The sequence below is a fragment of the Oncorhynchus tshawytscha genome, linkage group LG02 (genome assembly GCF_018296145.1).
Source record: "Oncorhynchus tshawytscha isolate Ot180627B linkage group LG02, Otsh_v2.0, whole genome shotgun sequence".
NCBI classification, from domain to species: domain Eukaryota; kingdom Metazoa; phylum Chordata; class Actinopteri; order Salmoniformes; family Salmonidae; genus Oncorhynchus; species Oncorhynchus tshawytscha.
This window is the reverse complement of record NC_056430.1, coordinates 67,268,765-67,293,467: the sequence shown is the minus strand read 5'-3', so window position 1 is coordinate 67,293,467 and position 24,703 is coordinate 67,268,765. Positions and strand designations below refer to the sequence as shown.

General features: G+C 43.5%; 2 protein-coding genes across 3 annotated transcripts in view; one reads left to right on the top strand and one right to left on the bottom strand.

Moving 5' to 3' along the window:
* The window catches only part of LOC112264047 (netrin-1), a 98,703-nt gene extending 87,459 nt beyond the window's left edge, over positions 1–11,244 (top strand). For both annotated transcript variants that reach the window (XM_024440659.2, XM_024440654.2), the window contains 2 exons: positions 3,964–4,038; positions 9,327–11,244. In XM_024440659.2, coding sequence (XP_024296427.1) covers positions 3,964–4,038; positions 9,327–9,655 — 404 coding nt within the window. In that variant the 3' untranslated portion in view covers positions 9,656–11,244. The remainder of the gene's footprint in view (positions 1–3,963; positions 4,039–9,326) is intronic.
* Positions 11,245–13,279: 2,035 nt separating this feature from the next.
* LOC112264063 (syntaxin-8) overlaps positions 13,280–24,703 on the bottom strand; it is a 43,334-nt gene continuing 31,910 nt past the window's right edge. Inside the window, exons 7-8 of the mRNA XM_024440668.2 lie at positions 20,826–20,927; positions 13,280–14,972 (exon numbers count right to left, since the gene is read on the bottom strand). Of these exons, the coding sequence (XP_024296436.1) occupies positions 14,908–14,972; positions 20,826–20,927 (167 nt within the window). The 3' untranslated portion in view covers positions 13,280–14,907. The remainder of the gene's footprint in view (positions 14,973–20,825; positions 20,928–24,703) is intronic.

Sequence of the window (24,703 nt, the reverse complement as noted above, 5' to 3'; positions counted from 1 at the left end):
GACACCAGAAAGGGCTTTGGCTAACGCTTCATGGGCCGCTAATTTCCTTCCTGACCTCCCTTTGTCGTGACTATGACCCTCTACCTCCCCTCCTCCCACCCATCACTGGGACCACCACCCCTAGGTTCCCCTAATACAATAAATGCCAAAGCTTGACATGGCCCTGGGGGGGTCTCGAAGGGTGGGTTTGGGGGGCGAGTTGAAAAGGAATGGGAGTTGGGGTAAGTCGGTGGGGGCCTGAAAGTAAGTCGGTGGGGGGTCTGAAAAGTGGGGTTTGGAGGGACATAGCGGTTGAGTTGACAAGAGTTGGCATAGCCACGGGAAGATGTATTGATTTGGGGGTGCAAAAAAATTATTAAGAAATATATATATATATTTCTTAATAATTTTTTTATTAAGAAATATATATATTATATTTTTTTTTGCACCCCCAAAACATCTTCCTGTGGCTATGCCAACTACTTTCTCTTGTGTATATTTCTCTTGTGTGTATATATATATATATATGAGCCTCAAAAGGCCTCTACTCAATGTATGCCATTATGCAAATACAATTGGAGATGCATCCAATGCTTTATTATTTATATATATATATATATAAATAATAAAGCATTGGATGCATCTCCAATTGTATTTGCATAATGGCATACATTGAGTAGAGGCCTTTTGAGGATTTCCACATTAGTTTTTTTAGTATGGGTTTGGATTTTATTTTGCCTAACGTCATTTATTTGATAGAAAACATTTGCATCATCTTTTTAAATACCACCCCGAAATGACCGTGACCGTGACCTGACACTGACAAACTGAGAGCAATAAAAATTATCTGGTCTTGAATGCAAACAATAGCCTAGGCCAAGGAAGAGACACACATTTGTACAATATTAGGAGAAATGTATATACACAGATTGTACATTATTAGGAGGAATATAAATATATATATATATATATATATATATATATTTCATCTCATGTAACAAGGGACCAACACTTTATATGTTGCATTTATATTTTTGATCAGTATAATTTGTTGCTAGCGAACCTGGCAATATGACAACCGAATTCAAAAATACCAGTTGCTGAAAACAGCTGGTCAAACCAGAAACATAAGTGAGGATTTGACAGCATAGCGCCACTTGCATCAGGACTACAACAGTGTGGTACTCCATTCTAGAATTACCTTCTAACCAATCAGAAATGAGTACTCAACCATGCTGTGGATCCTTTTAATAATTATTATGAGGAATATATATAAATATATCCAACTGGACTCACAACCGCAGACCACGTGTAACCACGCCAGCACAGGACCTCTACATCCGGCTTCTTCACCTGCGGGATCGTCTGAGACCAGCCACCTGGACAGCTAATGAAACAGTGGGTTTGCACAACCAAATAATTTCTGCACAAACTTACAGGAACCGTCTCAGGGAAGCTCATCTGTGTGCTTGTAGACCTCACCAGAGTCTTGACCTGACTGCTGTTCGACAGAGTTCCCCATGGTGGCGGTGGGGTTAAGGTATGGGCAGGTATTAGCTAAGGACAATGAACAGAATTGCATTTCAAATACATACCGCTACCGTGACGAGATCCTGAGGCCCATTGTTGTGCCATTCATCCACCGCCATCACCTCATGTTTCAGCATTATAATGCATGGCCCCATGTCGCAAGGATCTGTACACAATTCCTGGAAGCTGAGAATGTCCCAGTTCTTCCATGGCCTACATACTCACCAGACATGTCACCCATTGAGCATGTTTGGGATGCTTTCGATCAACATGTACGACAAAGTTTTCCAGTTCGCGCCAACATCCAGCAACTTCACACAGCCATTGAAGAGGAGTGGGACAACATTCCACAGGCCACAATCAACAGCCTGGTCAACTCTATGCGGAGGAGATGTGTTGCGCTGCATGAGGCAAATGGTGGTCACACCAGATACTGACTGGTTTTCTGATCCACACCCCTACCTTATTTTTTTTAAAGGTATCTGTACTCTCAGTCATGTGAAATCCATAGGTTAAGGCCTAATTCATTTATTTCAATTGACTGATTTCCTTATATGAACTGTAACTTAGTAAAATCTTTGAAATTGTTGCATGTTGCGTTTATATTTTTGTTCAGTGTATTTAGCCAGCTTCTATTCTAGTGTTGCTCTGCAATGCTGTCTCCTCGTAATGAACAGTGTCGAGTGTCCTGATGAGAAGGCGGACTTTTATAGCTATGCCAGGCAAAATTGTTATGGATGTATCCAAATGAATGTCAATAGAAAACAGCTTAAACAAACACAAATGCGGCTACTTTGCTGTTATTCTGGAGGCAGAGGTCGTGACTGTGCTAGCTAGAAAGGGAGAAGAAGGTTGTCAGCGACCATGGCAACGGAACATATAGAAAGAACCACTGGGTCTCGTCCATAAATTTCGAACTAAATCGAGCGAACGAGAGGCAGCCAACATTTTATTTCCCAGGTAATGTACAGATTGTCTGCGTTTATCTCTTACATTTTGGCTACAGTAGGTTACGAAATAGACTTTTCAGTGGCACCCCCCCCCAATGATGAAGATGAAGCCTTGGCTACTCACCGGTGATGGCCGATGCGTTCGTGTCAATAGCCATATCTCAAGATGAGCTACTTTTGAAAAACAACGCTGTTTGCTCAGAATCACTCAAAATGGCTGAAAATGTAGTTTTTTTTTTAAGCTTCTACAGACAGATTAGTCTTCTGTATTTGGAAAAAGGCAAACTGACTGCCGCAACCAACCATAGATGTATAATCCATAGATGTATAACCCATAGATGTATAATCCATAGATGTATAACCCATAGATGTATAATCCATAGATGTATAACCCATAGATGTATAACCCATAGATGTATAATCCATAGATGTATAACCCATAGATGTATAACCCATAGATGTATAACCCATAGATGTATAATCCATAGATGTATAACCCATAGATGTATAACCCATAGATGTATAATCCATAGATGTATAACCCATAGATGTATAATCCATAGATGTATAATCCATAGATGTATAACCCATAGATGTATAATCCATAGATGTATAACCCATAGATGTATAATCCATAGATGTATAACCCATAGATGTATAATCCATAGATATATAACCCATAGATGTATAATCCATAGATGTATAACCCATAGATGTATAATCCATAGATGTATAACCCATAGATGTATAACCCATAGATGTATAATCCATAGATGTATAATCCATAGATGTATAATCCATAGATGGCAGCTTCCATTTAGGTCATGACTGGCATCTATTGCTAGTGTACCCATGAGTTTAATAGTCAAACTGCTAGTCTTGTTCTATATTTGACGAGAGTGATTTCCCAAGTGTAAGTGATAAAACTTAGCTATTTTTTAGAAGCTATTGAGATTCTGCGGCTAAATTATGCTCCCTGGTATATGGGGATGGATTTTTCAACCAAGAGTACTATATAATTTCAGGCAAAATGATTTACATTTATCAACAGGCGATGCAGCATCTCCAGCACCCCTACTTCCCGCGGCTATTGGTGTTGGGGGGCTGGGAGTGCTTCTACAGGCCTTAATCAGTCCCAAACTGCCACTTTGACAGGGGGATGTTGGGTGGCGGTCGGCATGGGGATTGGGGGGGCTAATTTGAGTGGTTTTCTGAAGCGGTGGCACAATAAGCAGCAGTCCAGAGGTCCTCCCATCAGAGCTATAGGGCCGGGGAGGTCGCCTGCAGCCGCGGGACCCTTTTTGTCTGTCTCATTTCTATTGGCCACCACTCCTCTCAATGCACCATAAGCCCTATTAGAGGAAGACACAATTGAACCTGGCAGATGCGTATCGCAAGGAATTCTGAAGGAGATGTAGTGTGACTTTTGTCTTTTTTTCACAGTTTGTGTTGCTCCCTCTTTAGTTGTTTTAACCTAGTGTGGATCTCTCTCTCTCTCTCTCAGACTGTGACTCCTATTGCAAGGCGTCGAAAGGCAAACTGAAGATCAACATGAAGAAATACTGCAAGAAAGATTACGGTGAGTTGAGTTCAATCCTCTGTAAAGTCTACAATCCTACAGTAGAAGCTCACGCTGCCTCCTGAGCCCTGGTGGACTTGGGAACTCAGCTAGCTCAAGTAGCTAGCTACATATTTATTTACAACACCCAGCACCAAGCCCAGGCATCCCCTCAGGACAATCCTACAGCTCCTGGGCATTCTAGGGACAGCTTACTCCAGCTTTTCAAGAAAGAAAGTCAAAGGATCAAACAAAGGGGGGGGACAAGCCATCAGAGAGAAGAGCTTAGGGTGTGAGGATAGAGAGGGTACGAAGGGTGGGGGGGGGTGCCGGGATGATGGACAGCCCAGCAGGTATTTAAGGGCAAGGCGGATAATGGATAAAGCAAAGTTGGTGTGACGGACAGTTGGGGTGCGCGCCTAAAGGTCCTCATTAAGGGGAACTTAAGGGATGGGCCTTTTCAGACAGGCATTCCTGTGGCCATCCCATCCGGCTGCCCTGGCCATTGAAAAGGTTGAAAGGTTGAAAAGGTGCTTTAGGTGGTTAAGAGCCTGGTGAAGGTTGTGGAGGTTTGACCCCGACCTGATTGAAGCCAGTCTGTTAAATCAGTCAACCAAGAAGGGGCATCCTGCCTGAAAATACCTTGGCAGATTGAATGAATGACGGCCCAGGCATTGTTCCTGAGTTTTTGAGGGGTTGGATCCAGGCATGGTGTCAGGAGGAATCCCCTGTGCCACAAATGAAAAGTGGCTTAAATTCTCTCATTGCAGCTCTTTTTTATTTGATTTTATTTAGTCTTTATTTAACCAGGTAGGCCAGTTGAGAACCAGTTCACATTTACAACTGCAACCTGGCCAAGATAAAGCAACGCAGTGCGAAAAAAAACAACAACACAGAGTTACACATAAACAAACAGTCAATAAAATAAAAGAACAATTTTTCTATTTATGTACAGTGTGTGCAAATGTAGAAGAGTAGGGAGGTAGGCCATGAATAGGCCCTAGAGGCAAAAATAATTACAATTTAGCATTAATACTGGAGTGATAGATGCGCAGATGATGATGTGCAAGTAGAGATACTGGGGTGCAAAAGAGCAAGAGGGTAAGTAATAATATGGGGATGAGGTAGTAGGGTGTGCTATTTACAGATTGGCTGTGTACAGGTACAGTGATCGGTAACTGCCCTGACAGCTGATGCTTATAGTTAGAGAGGGAGATAAAAGACTCAAGAGATTTTTGCAATTCGTTCCAGTCATTGGCAGCAGAGAACTGGAAGGAAAGGCAGCCAGAGGAAGTGTTAGCTTTGGGAATGACCAGTGCAATATACCTGCTGGAGCGCGTGGGTGTTGCTATGGTGACCAGTGAGCTGAAATAAGGCGGAGCTTTACCTAGCAAAGACTTATAGATGACCTGGAGCCAGTGGGTTTGGCGACGGATATGTAGTGGGGGCCAGCCAACAAGAGCATACAGGTCACAGTGGTGGGTAGTATATGGGGCTTTGGTGATAAAACAGATGGCACTGTGATAGACTGCATCCAGTTTGCTGAGTAGAGTGTTGGGGGCTATTTTGAAAATTACAATCGCCGAAGTCGAGGATCGGTAGGATAGTCAGTTTTACGAGGGTGTGTTTGGTGGCATGAGTGAAGGATGCTTTGTTGTGAAATAGGAAGCCGATTTTAGATTTAATTTTGGATTGGAGATGCTTAATGTGAGTCTGGAAGGAGAGTTTACAGTCTAACCAGGCCCCCAGGTATTTGTAGTTGTCCACATATTCTAGGTCAGAACCGTCCAGAGTAGTGACGCTAGTCTGGCGGGAGGGTGCGGGCAGCAATCGGCACTTAGTTTTACTAGCATTTAAAAGCAGTTGGAGGCCACGGAAGGAGTGTTGTATGGTGTTGAAGCTCGTTTGGAGGTTTGTTAGCACAGTGTCCAAAGAAGGGCCAGATGTATACAGAATGGTGTCCTCTTTAAGAGACAATTGCTAAAAAACAAGATGGAAGTTTATAGATGTGAAAATACTCTACCGTGTGTTTGGTAAATGCTTGCCATGCATATGTATATGCAAATGTATTTATTTATTTACTTTTCTGCTCTTCTGCACACCAGTATCTCTACCTGCACATGACCACCTGATCATTTATCACTCCAGTGTTAATCTGCTAAATTGTAATTATCCGCCTACCTCCTCAAGCCTTTTGCACACAATGTATATAGACTCTTTTTAAAACATTTCTACTGTGTTATTGACTTGTTTATTGTTCACTCCATGTGTAACTCTGTGTTGTTGTCTGTTCACATTGCTATGCTTTATCTTGGCCAGGTCGCAGTTGTAAATGAGAACCTGTTCTCAACTAGCCTACCTGGTTAAATAAAGGTGAAATAAATAAAAAATACAAAATAAAGAAAAGTTCTGCACCACAGTATCTAGTTTGTAGCCATTTGTAGGCGAGCAGGTTTAATGAGTGGTAAAAAACAAAAGCTCTGTGGATCATTGATCCCCGGCAGCAGAGCTCATGTGTGAAGGAGGTGTATTAGTTAGGGTCTCCAGTGAGTCAGGCATTAGGAGCCCTCGGTGGAGGATTTGGAACATGCACCTCCAATGGAGTGTAACGGGGCCATGTTTCTCCTCTCAGGCCCGCGCAAGAATCAATGGACTCCCGTAGGGAGACACACTCTGTCCTGGGGAAGCCCAGTGATGTGTTGTGGTCTTCAGCTGTACAAACTCTTACCCTTATACACTGAAAATAAGTCTGTCTATAAGTCAGAGCTTGTCAGTGCCCACTGAAGACCCATAGGGGAGAGGAGATGGGGAGTGAGGTGGGACCCTACCCAGGTGCACCCCAGGTGCATGTCATCAAGACATCATAGTGTGTCTCACCGTAGCTCAGACTCAGCAGTGTTGAGAGCGCAGCTCAACAAAACAGGGAGTGTCCTCTACCCCCGTCCTAGTCTCTCACAGGCGGGCAGGTCTGGCAGGCACCGGAGGAAGAGTGTGTAGAGGGGACCTGCTGGTATTGATGAGTGATCCCAGCACCACCCCAGCATGCCTCAGGGAAGGCATGGTGTGTGTGTGTGTGTAGTAGTCCACAGTGGGGTTAGGGTACATGCTCCTGGGCTTCAGAGCAGGCGACAGTAAGGGAACCCCCACTGTTTTACTCTTACTGTTCTCCTCAATGTCCAATTACAGGCAATTTCCTCTGCTTCCCCCCTGGCCCTCTCAAACATTACCCAAGCCCTACGCAGACCTCCCTAACCTGCCCTGGGCCCTGGGGCCAGCCTCCCTGCCAAGGCCTGGGTCTAATCCACTTTCTCCCTGCCTCGCCATACCTCAGGGGGGCTTTGTACTGGTCCTGTACAGGAATAAGACTCGCCTCGCACTTTACACTTCAGGAAGGTTTACTGGAGGGTCCCGGTGTGGCGGAGAGCATTAGGAGTGCATTGTCTCGCTGTGCCTTGGGTCTATGCTGGATAATATGCAGACACACTCCAACCCCCATAGAGAACCACTTGGATACAGCAATTTATCCATACAAAAGGCCTGAAATGACAGTGGAACAGGGCTTAACAATAGGTTAAGTTATTTACAGTTTGGTCTCTCAGGGTTTCACCCTGTGTTGTTGTGCAAACACAAACAGAGAGCGCCTTCCAGTGGTGACACCAGGGAAGGACAGGGTGACAGAGGGCACCAATAGGGTTCACCACCAGGTCAACAGCCAGTTCAACCAATGCCCATGCTAATAGTGACAGTAAAATACACCAGGAATGCTAATGCTAGCAGAAAAGAACACCAGGGCCCTATTCGATAACCCTGTGATCTACCATGCATGGCGTCAAATCTGCAGTGCAGTGCAGGACACGTCTCATTTGGAGCCATTGAGAGAGCCATTACATTCACGCTCAGTGATAGTCAGTTTGTGTGTATAGGAGGTTAAGCGAATGACCCCTGGTTTAACGAAAGCTGTTACATTTTAAGGTGATCTATGCTGCTTTTGAGAGCTGTTGGTGAGCAATGGAACATATTGTCAACGTAGTGCTCTCTTCATACTATCACAGAGCTGCTCCCCCAAAAACCCATCTCCTCACAGCCCATCCCTGCCTCTTAATCACGGCCCAAATCAAATCGCCTGACATCTATAATGGACGTGGAGCTGGATCTGCTACCGGACGACTTTGTCTTGACAGCATTTCCCTTGGAGGATACAAGCCTCTGATGGGCGTCTAGTTAGGTTACAGGTCCAGTCTCCTGTCCACTGGGGCCTGTTGAGTAGGTAGTTGCTGATGACTCCACTAGAATCAGCGCCAAATGGAGAAGCCAACCTCACTTTTTTTAAATAAAGAGAATAGAACAGAACCCTGCTCTTGAGGCTTTGTCAGTTATGGTGTTTTCAGTGTCCTGTAATGCCGCTTGGACAGTGGAGATCACAGCGTGTCATGGTGCTAGTCTGTGGAGCCAGTAGCGCTGACTGGAGACGCACATGGACCAGTGGACACAGAGGACTAAGAGCTAGAGGATTCAGCTACAGAGAGCAGGCTACACGGCGTCAGTACCGCCTGCTTCACGGTCTGTCTGATACCCATACTTGACTTACAGATGTAGGATCTTAATATGAGCCAGTCTCCTACAGCAGGAAAATAATCCTACAGCAACAGGAAATGTAAATTACTATGTGGATTATAATTAATGGACATTTTTGTATTGTAAGGGAACATCAAATCTGAAATTACAAAGTTTAAATGACAAACAGTAGAAACCTTTTTAAAACTCAAAGACACTACAAGTTTTAAATGTCCTATGTTGCAGGAAACTTCACCTGCAACAGGGTGATTAAATTAAGATCCTGCATCTGTAGTGGGAGATACACTCACACTAGCACTTTCCCTCCCTCCAGTCATACAGAACGGCCAGAGAGAGAGATGTCTTGGCAAAGTTTTTGCAAGAAGGAAAAGGGATTCCATGGGAAATGTCTGACTCGGTCAAACTGAATTATTTTGTCCCAGGGTGACATAGCAACTGTTGCTGGGATCATGGCTTGTCGGTCTAGAGAAAAAGAGCAAGGTCAGGATAGCAGGAAGGAATGGAGCAGACGATAAGGACCGGGTTGCTCTCCTGTGCCAAGAGGACATGGATGGGGTTGTAATTGAAGTCTGTGATACAGGCACGAACCCCAGTGATAGAGATAGGAATAACAGCACTGTACTGTGTATCCCATTGAGCAGGAAATTATAATGCTAGTATTGAGTCGCACACAAAGACATAACAAAAATACATTGTAAATAACTCTTCGGTTAAAGTCTCTCTCTCCTCCCCAGCTGTCCAGGTGCACATTCTGAAGGCGGACAAGGCGGGCGAGTGGTGGAAGTTCACCGTCAACATCATCTCTGTCTACAAGCAGGGCGAGAGCCGCATACGCCGCGGCGACCAGTTCCTGTGGGTCAGGGCCAAGGATGTGGCGTGCAAGTGTCCAAAGATCAAGACCGGGAAGAAGTACCTGCTCCTGGGTAACAATGAGGATTCTCCAGGGCAGTCTGGAGTGGTGGCCGATAAGGGCTCCCTAGTCATCCAGTGGAGAGACACATGGGCCCGTCGGCTGAGGAAGTTCCAGCAACGTGAGAAGAAAGGCAAGTGCAAGAAGGCATAGGCGGAAAGGACGGACGACGCCTGGAGCGAGGGAATGGAACGCGGGACAGGAGTAAGGACGAGTGGGTGTTGAAAAAGGACGAGAGGAGAGCGAGGGAGACTGAGGAAGGACAGAAAGGGCCTGTGCGTTGTCGCTACTTTTTCGAGTAGAAGCACGAAGAGAATATTATTGAGAAGATCTTTTCTAGTGGACTTTTGTGAAGGAGCTCACGCTGCAGGTGTCATTGCTTCGTTGTTTTTTCCTTCGAGATTTGTCTCTGTGGATTTGCCAAGTTTGCACCTATTACCAGTATATATAAAATTATTTGCGTTTTCATTTTTTTTTCATATTGATATTTCATAACCCTATTTTATGAGCATTTTGTGCTGGTGCAAAGACACCACAAATCAAGCCACTGCATTATCACAAGCCCTGTTTTCTGTCGTTTTTAGGTTTAGCGAATAATATCACTGACAAACCAGCCTGCATCGTCAAACGTCCTCACTTCAACTTTTTTTTTGTGTTGAAATTGTGTATCCTATTGGCAGTGCAGTAAAAAGTGCCATAAAATAACATTTCATGTATTATCAAATAGGTTGCCTTGCGCTTCGCCTGGTCGTATGTGTATGTGACATAAAACGCACAGTAACTAGCTAAGTTTTTTTATTATATCACGGGTGTGACATATTGTACATTTGATTGAATGTTGGCCCCTAGATGCAGACAGTGAAATGGGCAGAAAGAAAATGAATGTCCATTCTTAAAAGGTGTACAAAATATTTGACTCCAGCATTGTTAACTAAGCTTAATCGAGGATATTATTTTAAATCTACACATTTCTCTTTGTCTGGTTTCAGTATTCAGAATGATCTGAAATTAATGAATGTTCATTGTGAATTGTGGTGATTAACACACTCGTGTACAGTTTCAAACTGCATGTCAACTTGTCTCCAAAAAGGATGGTTCTTATGTCAAATACATGGCGTCCATATTAGGACAGCGTCAGAGGAGTTGATATCCTAATATGGACACCGTGTCCTTACTCTCTTTTTGACTGGTGCTGCTGTCTAATTTCATGGTTAGTGTTTTTAATAATACTATTGCTGGATTCCCAAGAAGATGATGGACAGCATTCAAAAGGTCTGGGATTCCACAAAGACTCCTGCTATTAGAACAATAACAACAAGATTTGAGTTTAGGATCTTCAATCTCTATTTAGGATCACTTGTTTTAATATTTTATCAATGTTTGGTTCAATTATACTGAACAAACATAAGTGCAACATGCAATAATTAATGATTTTACAGAGTTACAATTCAATATAAGGAAATTAGTCAATTGAAATACATGAATTAGGCGCTAATCTATGGACTTCACATGACTGGGCAGGGGCGCAGCCTTGGGTGGGCATAGGCCAACCCACTGAGGAGCCAGGCCCAACCAATCAGAATTACTTTTTTTCCCACAAAAGCGCTTTATTACAGATAAAAGTCCTCCTCAGTTTCATCAGCTGTCCTGGTGGCTGATCTCAGACGATCCCGCATGTGAGAAAGCCAGATGTGGTAGAGAAATTAACATTAAATTCTCTGACAACAGCTTTGGTGGACATTCCTGCAGTCAGCATGCCAATTGCATGCTCCCTCAAAACTTGAGACACATGTGGCATTGTGTTGTGTGACAAAACTGCCTTTTATTGTCCCCAGCACAAGGTGCACCTGTGTAGTGATCATGCTGTTTAATCAGCTTCTTGATATGCCACACCGGTCTTGTGGATGGAATATCTTGGTAAACAAGAAATGCTCACTAACAAGGCGGTAAACAAATGTGTACACAAAATTTGAGAGAAATAAGCTTTTTGTGCGTATGGAAAATTTCTGGGATCTTTTATTTCAGCTCATAAAACACTTCACATGTTGCTTTTATTTTTTTGTTCAGTATATATTTAATGATCGAGTGATTTTGGAGCCAGTCCTTCTAAGAGACAGAAAGCAGTGCGGTTCTTCCCCATGTTGCCCAGATTTAGTATATAGATGTTTTTTTATTTGATATTGAAGGTGTACATTTATGAAATATAGTACACTATTATAATATAGTACACATGCTTTACACAAAACCAAAAGGAAGCATTTGCAATGATGTGAATATAAAACCTTATCATACGTAAGGTTTCAAATAGATTAGCTACCACACTAGGCCCTGTGTGTGGACAACACAAATCTGATTGTTTTCAGAGAACGTTAACCAAGCAGTGAGATATTGGTACATATTGAATTGAAAGCGTTACAATGTACATATGTATACGACCTCTCCATAGGAACAATATTTCCTAATACTGTAGGCTATTCACCAATCGGCACAGAATTGTTTCTGTGTCGTATTAAATTCACCCTATTTGGATGCAAAAATGTTTTTTAATCACAATGTGTCAAGCATTTCTAATTGAAACAAGCCTCTTCCCCAAGGTACTAAAAAAGGGATTGGCAGTCAACAATAAAAAATCTGTATAGGTAGTATTTTTATGTGAAAATGATCTAGATAATAAAACTATTAATAACTTCAATTTATTGGTTGTAGATTTTAGCAAAGAGAACGGACAGAGTGCACCCCTAAGAACAGTATTTATGTTCTTGTTGTATTGAGGCAAGAGAAATGTAAGAGTGCAGTTTACCTCTGACGGACAGTGGACTGTTCCAAACATTATTACACAAGCATTATTAGTCATTATTAGTCTTCATACCCCTTCTCCCCCCACTTAACCATCCATAGGCCTCACCCTTGTGCATAAGATATACATACATGTTACAAGCTGGACTGCCTGCCACTCTAGAGTTCTTGAAAATTCTGTCTTGAGTGGTGTCCGGCATCCATATTAGCAAGTCATCAGATTTCAAACAAACCTTTCAGTGGTCTTCCTAATATGGATGCCGTAGCAGCAGCTATTCAACAGCTGCAGACATTCTTCAATGTCTCTTACAAGGCTGTCAAATTAATTCAGTTCAGAACGATTCGAAGAGGGCGAAAGGAGGACTACGAGGGGGGAAAATCCTGTAATTCAATCACCTGATTATCCCCAAATGAATTAAAACCACATCTTTCTTTAATTTCAAACCAATCAGATGTACATTGAGTGTCTGATTGCCAGCATCTGTGTTCCATACAGTTTCTCTCTGTGTACAGATCAGTCATATAAATACACATGCTTTGTGCTGGTGTATTGAAATATTACAGATGACATATTACACGTATTTATACATATATTTACATGTTACTTCCTTTCATCGTTATATCCATACTCGTGACATTAAATGTAAATGTATTTCTGTTTGGCACATAGTATATAATCAAACCTCAATCGTTTTTCCCATTCTGTCTCTGTATCCCCATGATGTACATTTTAGATCAGTATTCCAAGCAATGGATTGACAATGTCCTCCGCTTTGATGAAATATTACGACCGCAGACCTGTCAAAACGCTGCTTTTGTTCATACTTTTTAATTGTAAATGTTGTTTAGCTGTGTTGGCCTTTGCAAAACCATTTTTTGCGATGTTTGTTTTACAATGTGTACTAATATATTATGGTTATTATATATGGATATATTTAATGACACGAGACATTGTGGATTTTATTCTGTCTTTTTTTTTTGTTACTTGTTTGTGGTTGTTTAGATGTTTGTGATTTTAAGAAGGAAACAATAACTACTGAACACCAAGCTGGTAGAACTAAATCCAGAATTCAGTTGAAATAAACTCCTGTTAAGTCGCCACTAGTGTGACTCGTTCTTTTTCTATTCTGTCTCTCTTTCTCTATCGTCTTAAATCATTCAATGTCTGCCTTGGGTCTCTGAAGCCGGAGTCCTGGGCGTAAACATACACACTTCTATCAACAGCTCCATGTGTGACTTAGGGAAGTACAGTAGAGGGCTAAGCATGCTGGGTGTAGATCGAATAGCTTTAGACCACCAAGCTCAGGTCAGTAGTGGGATAGCTAGACTGTTCACACAGACCAGTAGTGGGATAGCTAGACTGTTCACACAGACCAGTAGTGGGATAGCTAGACTGTTCACACAGACCAGTAGTGGGATAGCTAGACTGTTCACACAGACCAGTAGTGGGATAGCTAGACTGTTCACACAGACCAGTAGTGGGATAGCTAGACTGTTCACACAGACCAGTAGTGGGATAGCTAGACTGTTCACACAGACCAGTAGTGGGATAGCTAGACTGTTCACACAGACCAGTAGTGGGATAGCTAGACTGTTCACACAGACCAGTAGTGGGATATCTAGACACGGATGCAAGCAAGCATCTCCCAACCTTTTGGAGCATCTGCAAGGCTTTTAAATTGACATAGTGGAAGAACGCAGAGTATGCTATAGATACAGTACATTATCCTTAGTAGATTACCAATATTATATAACACTAATGTCTTTACACCAAGGAGTCCATGGATTGTGCTGTTAACTGTAAATGTTGTTTATTAGAAATGACAAGGTTGCATTAAGCTAAACTGATTCACGTTCATGGTAAAAAGTGACACAGTCATACGTGTTATTTGTTTTGGCTGGCATTATCCTATAAACATGATCAAATCCCAAGACAAATGATAGCATTAGAACTGCTAGTGGGTAAATATAATAATAATACTTCAGGTATAGATATGTGAGAGATGATATGTGTGAGTGAATTGCTAAGCTAGCAGAATTAGCGACCCGGAACCCCGGACCTCTCAGCCCACAGACAGTATTAGGAAAGAAAAAGCCACCCCCCATGGGAGGACCTACAGTAGGGTCAGTGCTACCCGTTACCCAACCAACACCCAGGTAAGAAAAGAAAACATTGTTGCTGGTTCCCCATAAGCCAGGGCTCAACTCTCCAAGTGTCGAGGTACAGTAGAGAACAGTACAATGCACCCGGTTTTCATACAAGGGGAAAGGAGAGAGGAAATATAGAGGGAGGGAGGTGGAAGAGCGTGTGTGTGCCATTATTAGTGTATGTGTGTGTTTAACAGGGCACAGGGGTGGTATGTTAGAGGGCTTGGAAGCACTGGGGCCGTATGTATCAAGCGTCTCAGCTGATCTAGAATCAGGTCTGCCTTGTCTATGTTATTTTATTCATTGGGATATAAAAGGCAAACCTGGTCCTAAATCAGCACGCTTGATACATACCTGCATAAGTGCCTCTGCGCCTCGTCTCCCCTGTAGGCTCTCCACGCAGTCTCAGTGGTCATCCGACGGACGGTGCGACGTCCAAAACGCTCCCCTCAGCCTCTTCGTTAGGAGGGCCACACAGCAACCACCACTATAGCAATGAGCAGGAGAACTATCACCACCAGCATCCCTGAAACAAGAATAGAAACACAAACCGAAGGATAAGTACTGTAGGGGGGGGAACTCGACAGAAATTCAAACAATCAACAACTTTACAAAGTGTACCTAATGCAGAGTAGTTACAGCACATAGACAGGTACAGTACATGCTAGTTACATAGACAGGGAATTCTACACATTGCCTAAATTCTTCTGATCAGGCTAAGCTGGACAGCCACAGACCAAAAGTAGGCCTAGGCCTTCATCTAGTTAGCTCAGACCTTTGGCCCTACCCAATTTTATAAGTCCTTGCTGCGCCCCTGTGTTTAGGCTAGTACCCTAATATTACCTGCATATTTTCACCAAGATGACTTAATACACGTTTATATGCAATCTAGAACTGTGACAGGTTTATTGGCACAGATCACGCTGCGGTGGGCATGTGTTCCAGATCTGACTTCACTGGAGAGAGAGGATAATCAATGTTTTTCCACCAATGCTGTGGAGACAGAGGAGACCTGAAAGATTATACTGTAGCTACCTCACACTTAAATCAAAAGCTTTTTACCCAACAGGACCTGAAAATGATATAGACACAGATCAAATTAACGTTTTAATCATGGCCAAGATAATAAAGAAAATATAGAAAAACTATTCAAAAAGTTCAAGACCAACATTTATTATCCAGACTGTAAAATCAATAGTTATTCTGTGTTTGCATATGAGCCGACAACCAGCGTTCAATGGGTTTTCCAGTTGTCTCGGCTAGTCTGTTGTCATCTAACCTACAGCTGTTTCAAATCCTGAAACCGTTCTAAGGTGTTGGTAAGAATAAAAGGACCGGTGGACGGCTGGTGTCAAGTGTCATACCTCTCAACCGTGGTCAGCTTTCATGGCAGCTAGGGGGATTTCTCTCCCAACTTCATGCCACACATTACAGTAGATATGGAAAACTCCAAGGACACGTTTAGCCACATTTTCCTCTCTCTCGCTCTCTAGTGTTTCTCCTTGAATGGCATCACCATCGGGTGAAGTTTTCAAACAACTGCATCCTGGAGAATCTGATGGCTTGATGGCTGTCGACAGTCTCTGGCTGACTCAAGTTGTCCATGGTCGTTTCGCATGCGAGCTGGTATTTTCCCTCCCGGCCTTTTCACTTTTGGTTAACATTTCTTTCATACCTTGGCTTTCTCGTCGTGCATTCTACTCTGCAGCGTAATTGCAGTCTGGTCCACAGGGAGAGATAGGGGGGGAAGATGAACCCAAGCTGAACTAATTGCCTGCGTCGTAGTCAGAGTACAACTCCTAATCTAGGATCAGCCCCCTGTCCCGTCCGTCCGTGGAATCTTGTTCCTTTTGATCTAAAAGGCAAACCTGATTCTAGATCAGATGTTCTTATGAGACATAGGACTTGGCTAGGAAGCTTGGATGTGGCAGCAGCGAGTCCAAAGGTCTGGATGCCTCGTTAGCTTGGTTGGTTGCGACACTTTCTCCTACTTTTAGGATTCCTTAATTGAATACGGTGGTATGGCTACTGCAAGGATACACTACTAAACAGTTCCAAACTGAGGGAAAGATCCCTCAGAGGGAAATATCTCTCTGTCTGAGTTGAGTGAAGGAGATGCAGGCACAACTTAGTGGCTATGCACATTCACCATATTCTACATGTAACCAATTAATGCTAGTCCTATTTCCCCTTCTTCTCCTACGTTTTTATTTCAAACTTTCAATAAAACAGCTCTGTCTGAAGCCTAGCATGCTAGTCTCCGACCTCTCAGAATGATCATTGGTCGAGACAGGACCTCCCCACTTGATAACTTACACATGTGAGCAGAGCCGCAACAACGTAAATGTCAAGTGGGAACATTCCTCCCAACAGCCCTCATGATGGCTTTTTAAACACCTCACACTTAAGAGAAATATACACACACGCACACACACCAGACAATTAACTACGCCTCAGTGTGAAGGATATTAAAACAGGATAGTATGCTGTCATCTTTACATTCAGCTCGACTTGACGGAGGGCGTAGGTAGATAAACATTCTGAAGTCAAATTACGTTAGACGTTCATGTACATCGTTGGGATAATAAAGTCATCTTCTTCTTCGATATGTTCCCTACCACCCAGTCACGTCAGCCCCCAGACACCCAACTAACACTCCCTCCCCCTCTCTTTGGGGCAGTCCCCGTCCCGCTAAGTAACTAAATAAGTTACTCCTGACCCAGTCTCGAAGAAGCAATGACAACAATCACATTTGCAGGCCAAATAGATGAGACTACGCTTCGCCATTGAAGCCAAGGGGTCTACAGTGCAGTCAGCAGTCAAAGTGACCCCCCCCCAAGAGCTTTAGAGATGGGCAGAGTAAGAAGGATTGGGGTACACCTTTTTTTTAGCATTTCCCGACATATCGGTAAGAGAAATCCTAATTGGTGGGGAAAAGGAAGGGATGCGGGTGGAATTTGTATTTCTGTCTCTGCCCTCGCCAACACACACACCTCCCCCGTTCGTACCCTTTGCCTATGGTTCAAAGCTTTTCGGCCACAAAAGACCGGTCAGATTTGATGTCAACATGGTTTGCGAGGTCACCACTTTTCTAACTGTGAACCGTCAGGTTTCTCACACCATGGTAGATAGTTATCCTCCAGCAATTCCATTGGAAAATGAATATATCACTTCAGAACACGTTGATGACCATCATGTTGAAGTAATATACAGTCAAATGAAAAGCGTTCGCAGAGGAATAACACATTTCAGAGGGGCAGATCGAATATGTCGGATGCTTGTGGAGTTTGAAAAAGAAGCAGTAAAGCGACTGCTGTTTCAGATCTATTGTTTTACAGCCATCCAATGTTCCACTCTTGCCAGCCAAAAACCAGTGGTAAAGGTGAGGTAAGCATTTGTAAACGTGACAAACCATGACATTCGGGACCTGTTACCCCCTCTAGGTCATGGGACCAACACCGTCTTATGTACAAAACTCTTGGATCTTTCGTTGTTTTAGTTTGTTTTAGCCCCAGATTTGAATGGTTTGTTTCAGTATTTTTTTCGGTCCAACACTGAAATGAATGCTAGGGCATGGGAGACGAGTGAAAAAGGATCATATCGGCATCAAAAATATTCAAGGTTTACTTAACAGGCTGAAAGGGATTCAGTGAAATGAAGTTACATTTACCTATCCTCAATGACAACCCCTCCAAAGCCATAACTATTCAGGCCTACTTGAGATGCAAGCCACCTGCGGGATTCGAGTCTGTGAGTATGTGTGTGTGTGGGGTTTCCCTCCAGCTTCCGCAGGCCCATGGGATTAGTCCATTGGAGAGAGGGCGAGAGGTCTGCCCCCACGTTGCCTGATGAGACACTTAAGCCCTGGGAAACTCACACCACCCTCCTAGGGCCCTTTGGTGCTAAGGGGTCATCTGCCTTTCTAATGCCCCCTACCCCACTCAAAACCTGTTCACTACCCATTTTGCAGTAAAGGGAAGTGACATTGAAAAGTAGGCTTTACTTTATTGCATCTTTTAATTGGGCAGCCTTAACGTTCTCATTTTGCTCAAAGCTTAAACACGGTTTAAAAAGGCTAAACCCCAAGTTAGCTTTAAAAGCTTGAATGTTTTTCTTGTCACCCATATATATCCTGGTGAAATCCACGACCGTGTTGTGGTCTGATTGTGGCTCTTCCCCAATAAACCTCAGCACCGTGAGACTGATGGCTGGAGGACTTGTAATGTGCTCGTGTCTCGACTCTCAGTATGTCTCAACAAGATCCAGGAGGTTTCACAAGCCTGCACTGAGACCCAATCCCGTTGCTGCAGGACGGATCCATGGCGGTATGTTATGCTATGTGGGTCCTTCCTCTCTTCAGCGGAGAGATGACCCCTAACCACGTTCAGCCCGTGCTCGTACAGCCTTCAGCTTGCCAACAAAACACAAAAGGTAGGATGGATTTTCCACAGCGTCCTCAGTCACTCATCTCTCTATCCTTGTTTTGTCTCTGGCAGAAGGTCTAAGAGGTTGATTAAAGATTGACACAACTGCAAACAAAAGCCATCAGTACACGTATAAGAAGATGTGAGTTTGCTGCAGGTAATTCATCTAAATGCTGCAACTCCTAACAGTTAAAATCCCAACAGCAGCAACATCTTATGTTAAATCCTCAAATTAAACACACATCTTAAATCAGGATTCTGCCCCCACTGTGCATAATCTGGGATGTTTCTTCTCTTATGAGAGAAAGTATGTCAAGTATGCCCGTCTCCTTGTCAAAGCCAGTCTTTCCCACCCATAGAAGAACTGAAGGAAGACATAACACTCAAGCCTGGGCTTTGGACGAGCTGGGTTCCAAAAACAAATAAAGCCCAGGCTCAGGAATCATCAACACACACCCAAGAACAAGAGGAGAAACCCTCCAAAAGATGTGTGGCGTGTTCTAGTTTCAATTATTTCTTTGCACGAGACAAAGACAAGTGTCAAACAAACCAGGAGAAGAGAGGATGGAAAAAGGAGGAATGGAGCGGGTGGGGACACCCAAACTACCCCCCAAGCATTGGCACTGTAGAGAAGAGAAGGGATAGGGAGAAAACATTGAGATAGATCGCAGACAGATATGTGTGTGAGCGCGAGTGAGAAAGAGAGCGAGAGAGAGACTGACTCCTGGGTAAGCACAATGTGCCCGGTGACACTAGTTCTGAGATCTTCAAACAAACCTTCCCTGGGTGTCATGGTGACTGGACAGAAACGGCATAAACTGTTATATTAGCTGAGCGTTCATCGCATCCCCAGATCTTACGGTTGTATCCCCGCGCCACTGTTCACCTGTTAGTGGGGGCTCCTGGTGCAACAATGCGACCATCTCCAAGGTGACGGGGACTGGCGTTTACAAGGCAAACATAGCTTGACGACGTCAACAAGCTTTGTCGGACATTCCTGTTCTCGCTGTACGGTAGCTAGCCTAGCGACCTCCCCTCTCTGGCATATCTTTTTCCCAGCAGAGAGAAAGAAGCAGGGTGGCCATTGAGAGAGGAAAGCCGGGCTTTGTAAAGGCTAAAGACCAAAGAGCCGAGTTAAACAAATTAAAGGGGATTGGGGGGTAATGGTGAGGGAGGGCCCCATTGACACAGCATCACAGCTCCTCTTTAGCTCTGTAAACCACTGAACTCCATCAAAGACTGGTTACAAGAGAGGGTGGTGCTGACTTACTACACTGCAGACTGGCTCCCGGGAGTCCTTTGAAAGTGGTACCAAGAAAGACTTTTTGACTTACTACAGAGTCTGTACTACAGCCTGACTCTTGGAAGCCCCTTTCACAGAGTAAGGGACTGGGGATTGGATATGGGGACCTATGTGGGACTGTTTTCTATAGCAGAGAGTAGTAGATGTGAGAGACAATCCCCACGCCACTGTGTGGTGTTTCGGTGTCATCAATGTCGTTGTTTCTGGTCAATTAAGCAGCATCGAGTCTGCTTCCGGTGGGCACAGCAATGATATCGCTGAATGGACTACGATGGATGGAGCTACTCTGAGAGAATCCAGCTTCAAATGGTTCTGATAGGAGGTCTTCAACACGATCTTTAACCATCATGAATGACTTACCTGGAGAGTAAAGATTATAGGACCGAGACTCAATATAACACATAACTGAGTGCATTTGGAGTTTGGGTCTGGCTTTCCCATTACTGAAGGTCTATGCTCCCTTTACTAGGCCATTCACAGCACCCTGAACTGTACTGAGAGCTGCAGAAAGAGAAAAAGGAGATGGGACCGATGCTTTTAAATCTGGATGAGAGACAGACTTATCACAGTTGGGTTAGGAACACAGAGCAGATCAAATGGCCTAACAGACCGCAGCGACCCTGGAGAAGAAAGAGAAAGAAGATGTGCTCACCGCAGGAAGCCGACTTAGTCTCCACCAGCTTAACCCTTCGTGTCTCGTTGCGGATCCGGTCATCCGTCTTGTCCACCAGGTGGGTGAGGTCATCGATGATTTCTAAGAGGGAAAGAGAGAAGTGACAAAGTTAGTTAGAACGATGCTTCAGTTCAATATCAGTTAAAGTACATCTCAAAGACCACAATTTTTAAAATGTTTTTTAAGTATGATTATTTTCAGATTTAAGAGACCTCCAACAGTCCTATACTCTCGGCACTCGCTAATAAAATCACCATTTATAGAAACGCTATGGACTTGGAAGGAAATAGAGCCTATATAGGTGCTGTCGGCAGCCTCAAACAGCCCTCGAGACAAAAGACAAGAGCGATAGGGGGAATATGTGAAAGCCCTCTTCTCCCTTTCAAAATGGTTCAGTACTTCCTGAACCAATGCTGGATTTAATCAGTGACTCTACTGTGTTTTAACGGCTGCTCGTGGAACAGACGCCAGCCGGGGCGCTGCTGCAGTACAGTAGGCCTTCCTGTCTTGAAGGCCGTCCAGCTGGAGGCCTGCGATTCATAACGACGAGTTGCCATGGTGACACGACAGCCATGGTAGTCCACAACTGCTGGAGACCACCCGAGACCACGACTTAGGTCACTGCCATCCAACACTACAGCGCAGCAAAATCCCAGCAGGCAAAACTGGTTGACATGATTGTAAAACTGGTCATTTAAAAAAAGTGGCATTTCAACCAGTTTTGCTCCCTAGGAAATGCAGTGAGCATTTACATATTAAATCGCTTCACTCGCTGCAAGAGACTGTTTTTGTATGACATTGAGTGAACTGTGTTTCAGCGGCGAGAGCCTTTGAAAATGTTCCCACTGCTGTACTTGCTATTCAGCTCATAGGCGGAGTAAACCAATTACTCAACAATGAAACACAAACAACAAGAAATATCTGAAGAAATATGAGCGAAAAAGTGTCAAAACAGCATGGCTCATTTGATCGAGTGCTACATTAAATTATTTATTGCTAAACAGAATCTAAATGATCCATTTCGTCTTTAGCGTTTGGGGGTACGTCTGTAGCTGTGTGGCACTGGCTCGTCGTTTGTTCAATTCAAGCCTCGATGATAGGTCCTCTCCAGTCTCCAGCAAACCTTTGACAGAATAAAAAAAATGCTAGGGGCACGAACAGTGACGTGTTGTGGACTTAGATTTTTTTTAAACAAACTGGAGGCTGAGGAGAAAAAGACCAACTGAACGGACAGAAACTCTGTTCACATATTACCCAATTTGGCAAGTTGGAGTATTTTCAGGAAAGGAAAGCAAGTTTTCACCTACAGGTCCTCCTTTGGCTGCCAACTCAAACAAGCTGCTTTCTTATTTCCAGGAAACGACCTGTTTTCTGATGTCTGAGACAGACATACATGTCTAAGAGAGGGTTTTCAAGCAAGTTACAAAATTACTCCAATATAATTTGCATCCGTCCTGCGTAACATCAACTAGGCTAAATAATGAAATCCTCACGAGTGAGTTCGAAGGTCATAATCAGACTATTCTTATCTCTAGGTAAGTTGTCTTTCCTAGTTTCGAGACGCCCCTTCGCCAGTGAGAAAACATGCTTCGGTAAGTGGAGTCATCAGTGGTTGACTGAACCTGCTTTCGGCCCAACTCAGATAATTAAGCTGGGGATAATTTGGGTGAGGCGGGTCAGTCAGAGTCAGTTTTAAAGGGGCAAAGTGCGGAGCAGAGAGGAAAGGGGCGACGGAGAGACGTGAGAGGGCCATGTGTAAAACATCTCCTGGGACATCCACCTCATCCTAGCATGAGGCAACAATTTATGAGCAGCGAAAAAGAGAGAAAGAAACCAAGAGACGGTCTTACAAGTTCGACCAGCTACCCCTTGGGATAGGTACACAAAAAATGAAAAATACACAAAGAACGAACCGACTCGCTTTCCCTCTTCGCATGCCGCACTCCAGAGACATAATTCCCAATTTCCTAATGTAGCTCGTTGCTCCGATACATGACAGCTGCTCTCCATGGCTCGGACTGGGCCTATCAGCCACACCACAATGCAGGCCCTGTTCCAAAACGAAGGTTGTTTATTTTAAATGCTATTACACTGGATAAACCTCCAAACCCACAGTGTGGGAGAGAGCACAGAGTCATAGGCTCATACTCACATAGTAATGTCATCCGGTGCACTGTAAGTGACGGCTTGCAACCCCCCCCCTTCACATTGGTAAGTAGAGGAAGCCGTCTTTCTAAACTCTGAGCAGGCACCTAACATTAGCATCAGCTACAGTGGAACGTGTGCTGAGGTCTGCAATCACCGCCCTATCCCACACCCCCCTTTCTTCCCGCTAAGGGGTGGATCAGCTTAATATTTCGTAAAGATAGTTGCTTCCATCAATGTAATTGTCTGCATCATTTCCAGTCCCCCGTATATTTTGGGGGTAAATATATATATATCCATATACATACACGCATGCATACATACATATACACACACATACCTATATAGACAAACATACTTTTTTTAGAATATACCTTTATTATTCTCCGCAAACCCTACCACCCTCCCCCCGATTGGAGTAAACCAATAAACACTTAAGGCTTCTACCTTCAGTTTATACATCTTATACACATTTTACAGACACAATCTATTTTACAATAGTTATATTTTGTTTGTGTTTAGTCCTTCCTCTATTTCTGATGTCCATCCAGTTTGATTTCTATTTGTAACTGTGCTATTTCACAAAGGTTCTGAACCGATATACATTTTACAGACCCCATATGTTTTACATTGGTTATCTTATTATTAGTCCCACCCTTCAGCTCCATTCAACCCCTCCCATCTGTCTCTCAACATCATCCATTTTGGATTTCTACTTGCCATATATTGTTCAACTGTGCTGTGATGCTTCACAAAGGTATTGAACCTTTCTATTCTCATAGCTTCTACAAATTGTAAATTAAAAATAAACATTTTAGCTAAAATAATAATTATATTATTGATTGATTGACTATGGCTTTTCAAATCACCCAGTATTGCTGTCTGCGGCGTTAGTTCCAGGCAAATGTTGTAATTATTCAGCCATACCTGAACCTGTGACCAAAAACGAGCTACATATGGACAATACCAAAATAAATGATCTAATGACTCTACCTCCTCGCAGCAGAATCTGCAGAGCTGGGAAGATTGTATCCCCCATATATATAACATTCCATTGGTTGCAAGAATTTTGTATTGTAATTTAAATTGAAAAATTCAAAGTTTTGAATCCGGCGTTGTTTTGCGTATCAATTCATAAACCATGTGCCATGGAATGGGTACATCGAAAATCTCTTCCCAACTATTTTATCCCACACCCCCTTACTAAACCCCCTCTCCCCTCGGTCGTCAAGGACAAACAATGGTAAACACGCTGGTCCAACAGAGCCTTTTGTCGATGTCAGTGATGAGGCTCTCTTTAGAATACAGCCCACAGTCAAGGCGAGGCATTATTGCTAAGAGTCTGCTTAGACAGTATCTCACTTTGAGAATTCAGGAGTAACACCTCAGAGACAGAAAACACACAGTCACACATTCTCACACAGAAGCTTCTTAACTTAAATGAGGAGAAAGTTGGCGAGACACAGCTGTTTGTGTCTAGTTACCATTCAGTGTGCAGCACATCAACAAGTTGAATGAATGGATTTCCCCACCCACATATCCCCACAGACACAAACCAATGTGAAAGCCCAATCTAACACAGCAATCTAAAGTTGACAGAAAAACTCCAATCAAAGACTTTAAAAAGTGCAGATAAATGGGCAACGAGCCATTGATTTTCCACCTTTTTTAAATGAAGGGACAAGTGATTACAAGTCAAAGGAATTGGTAAA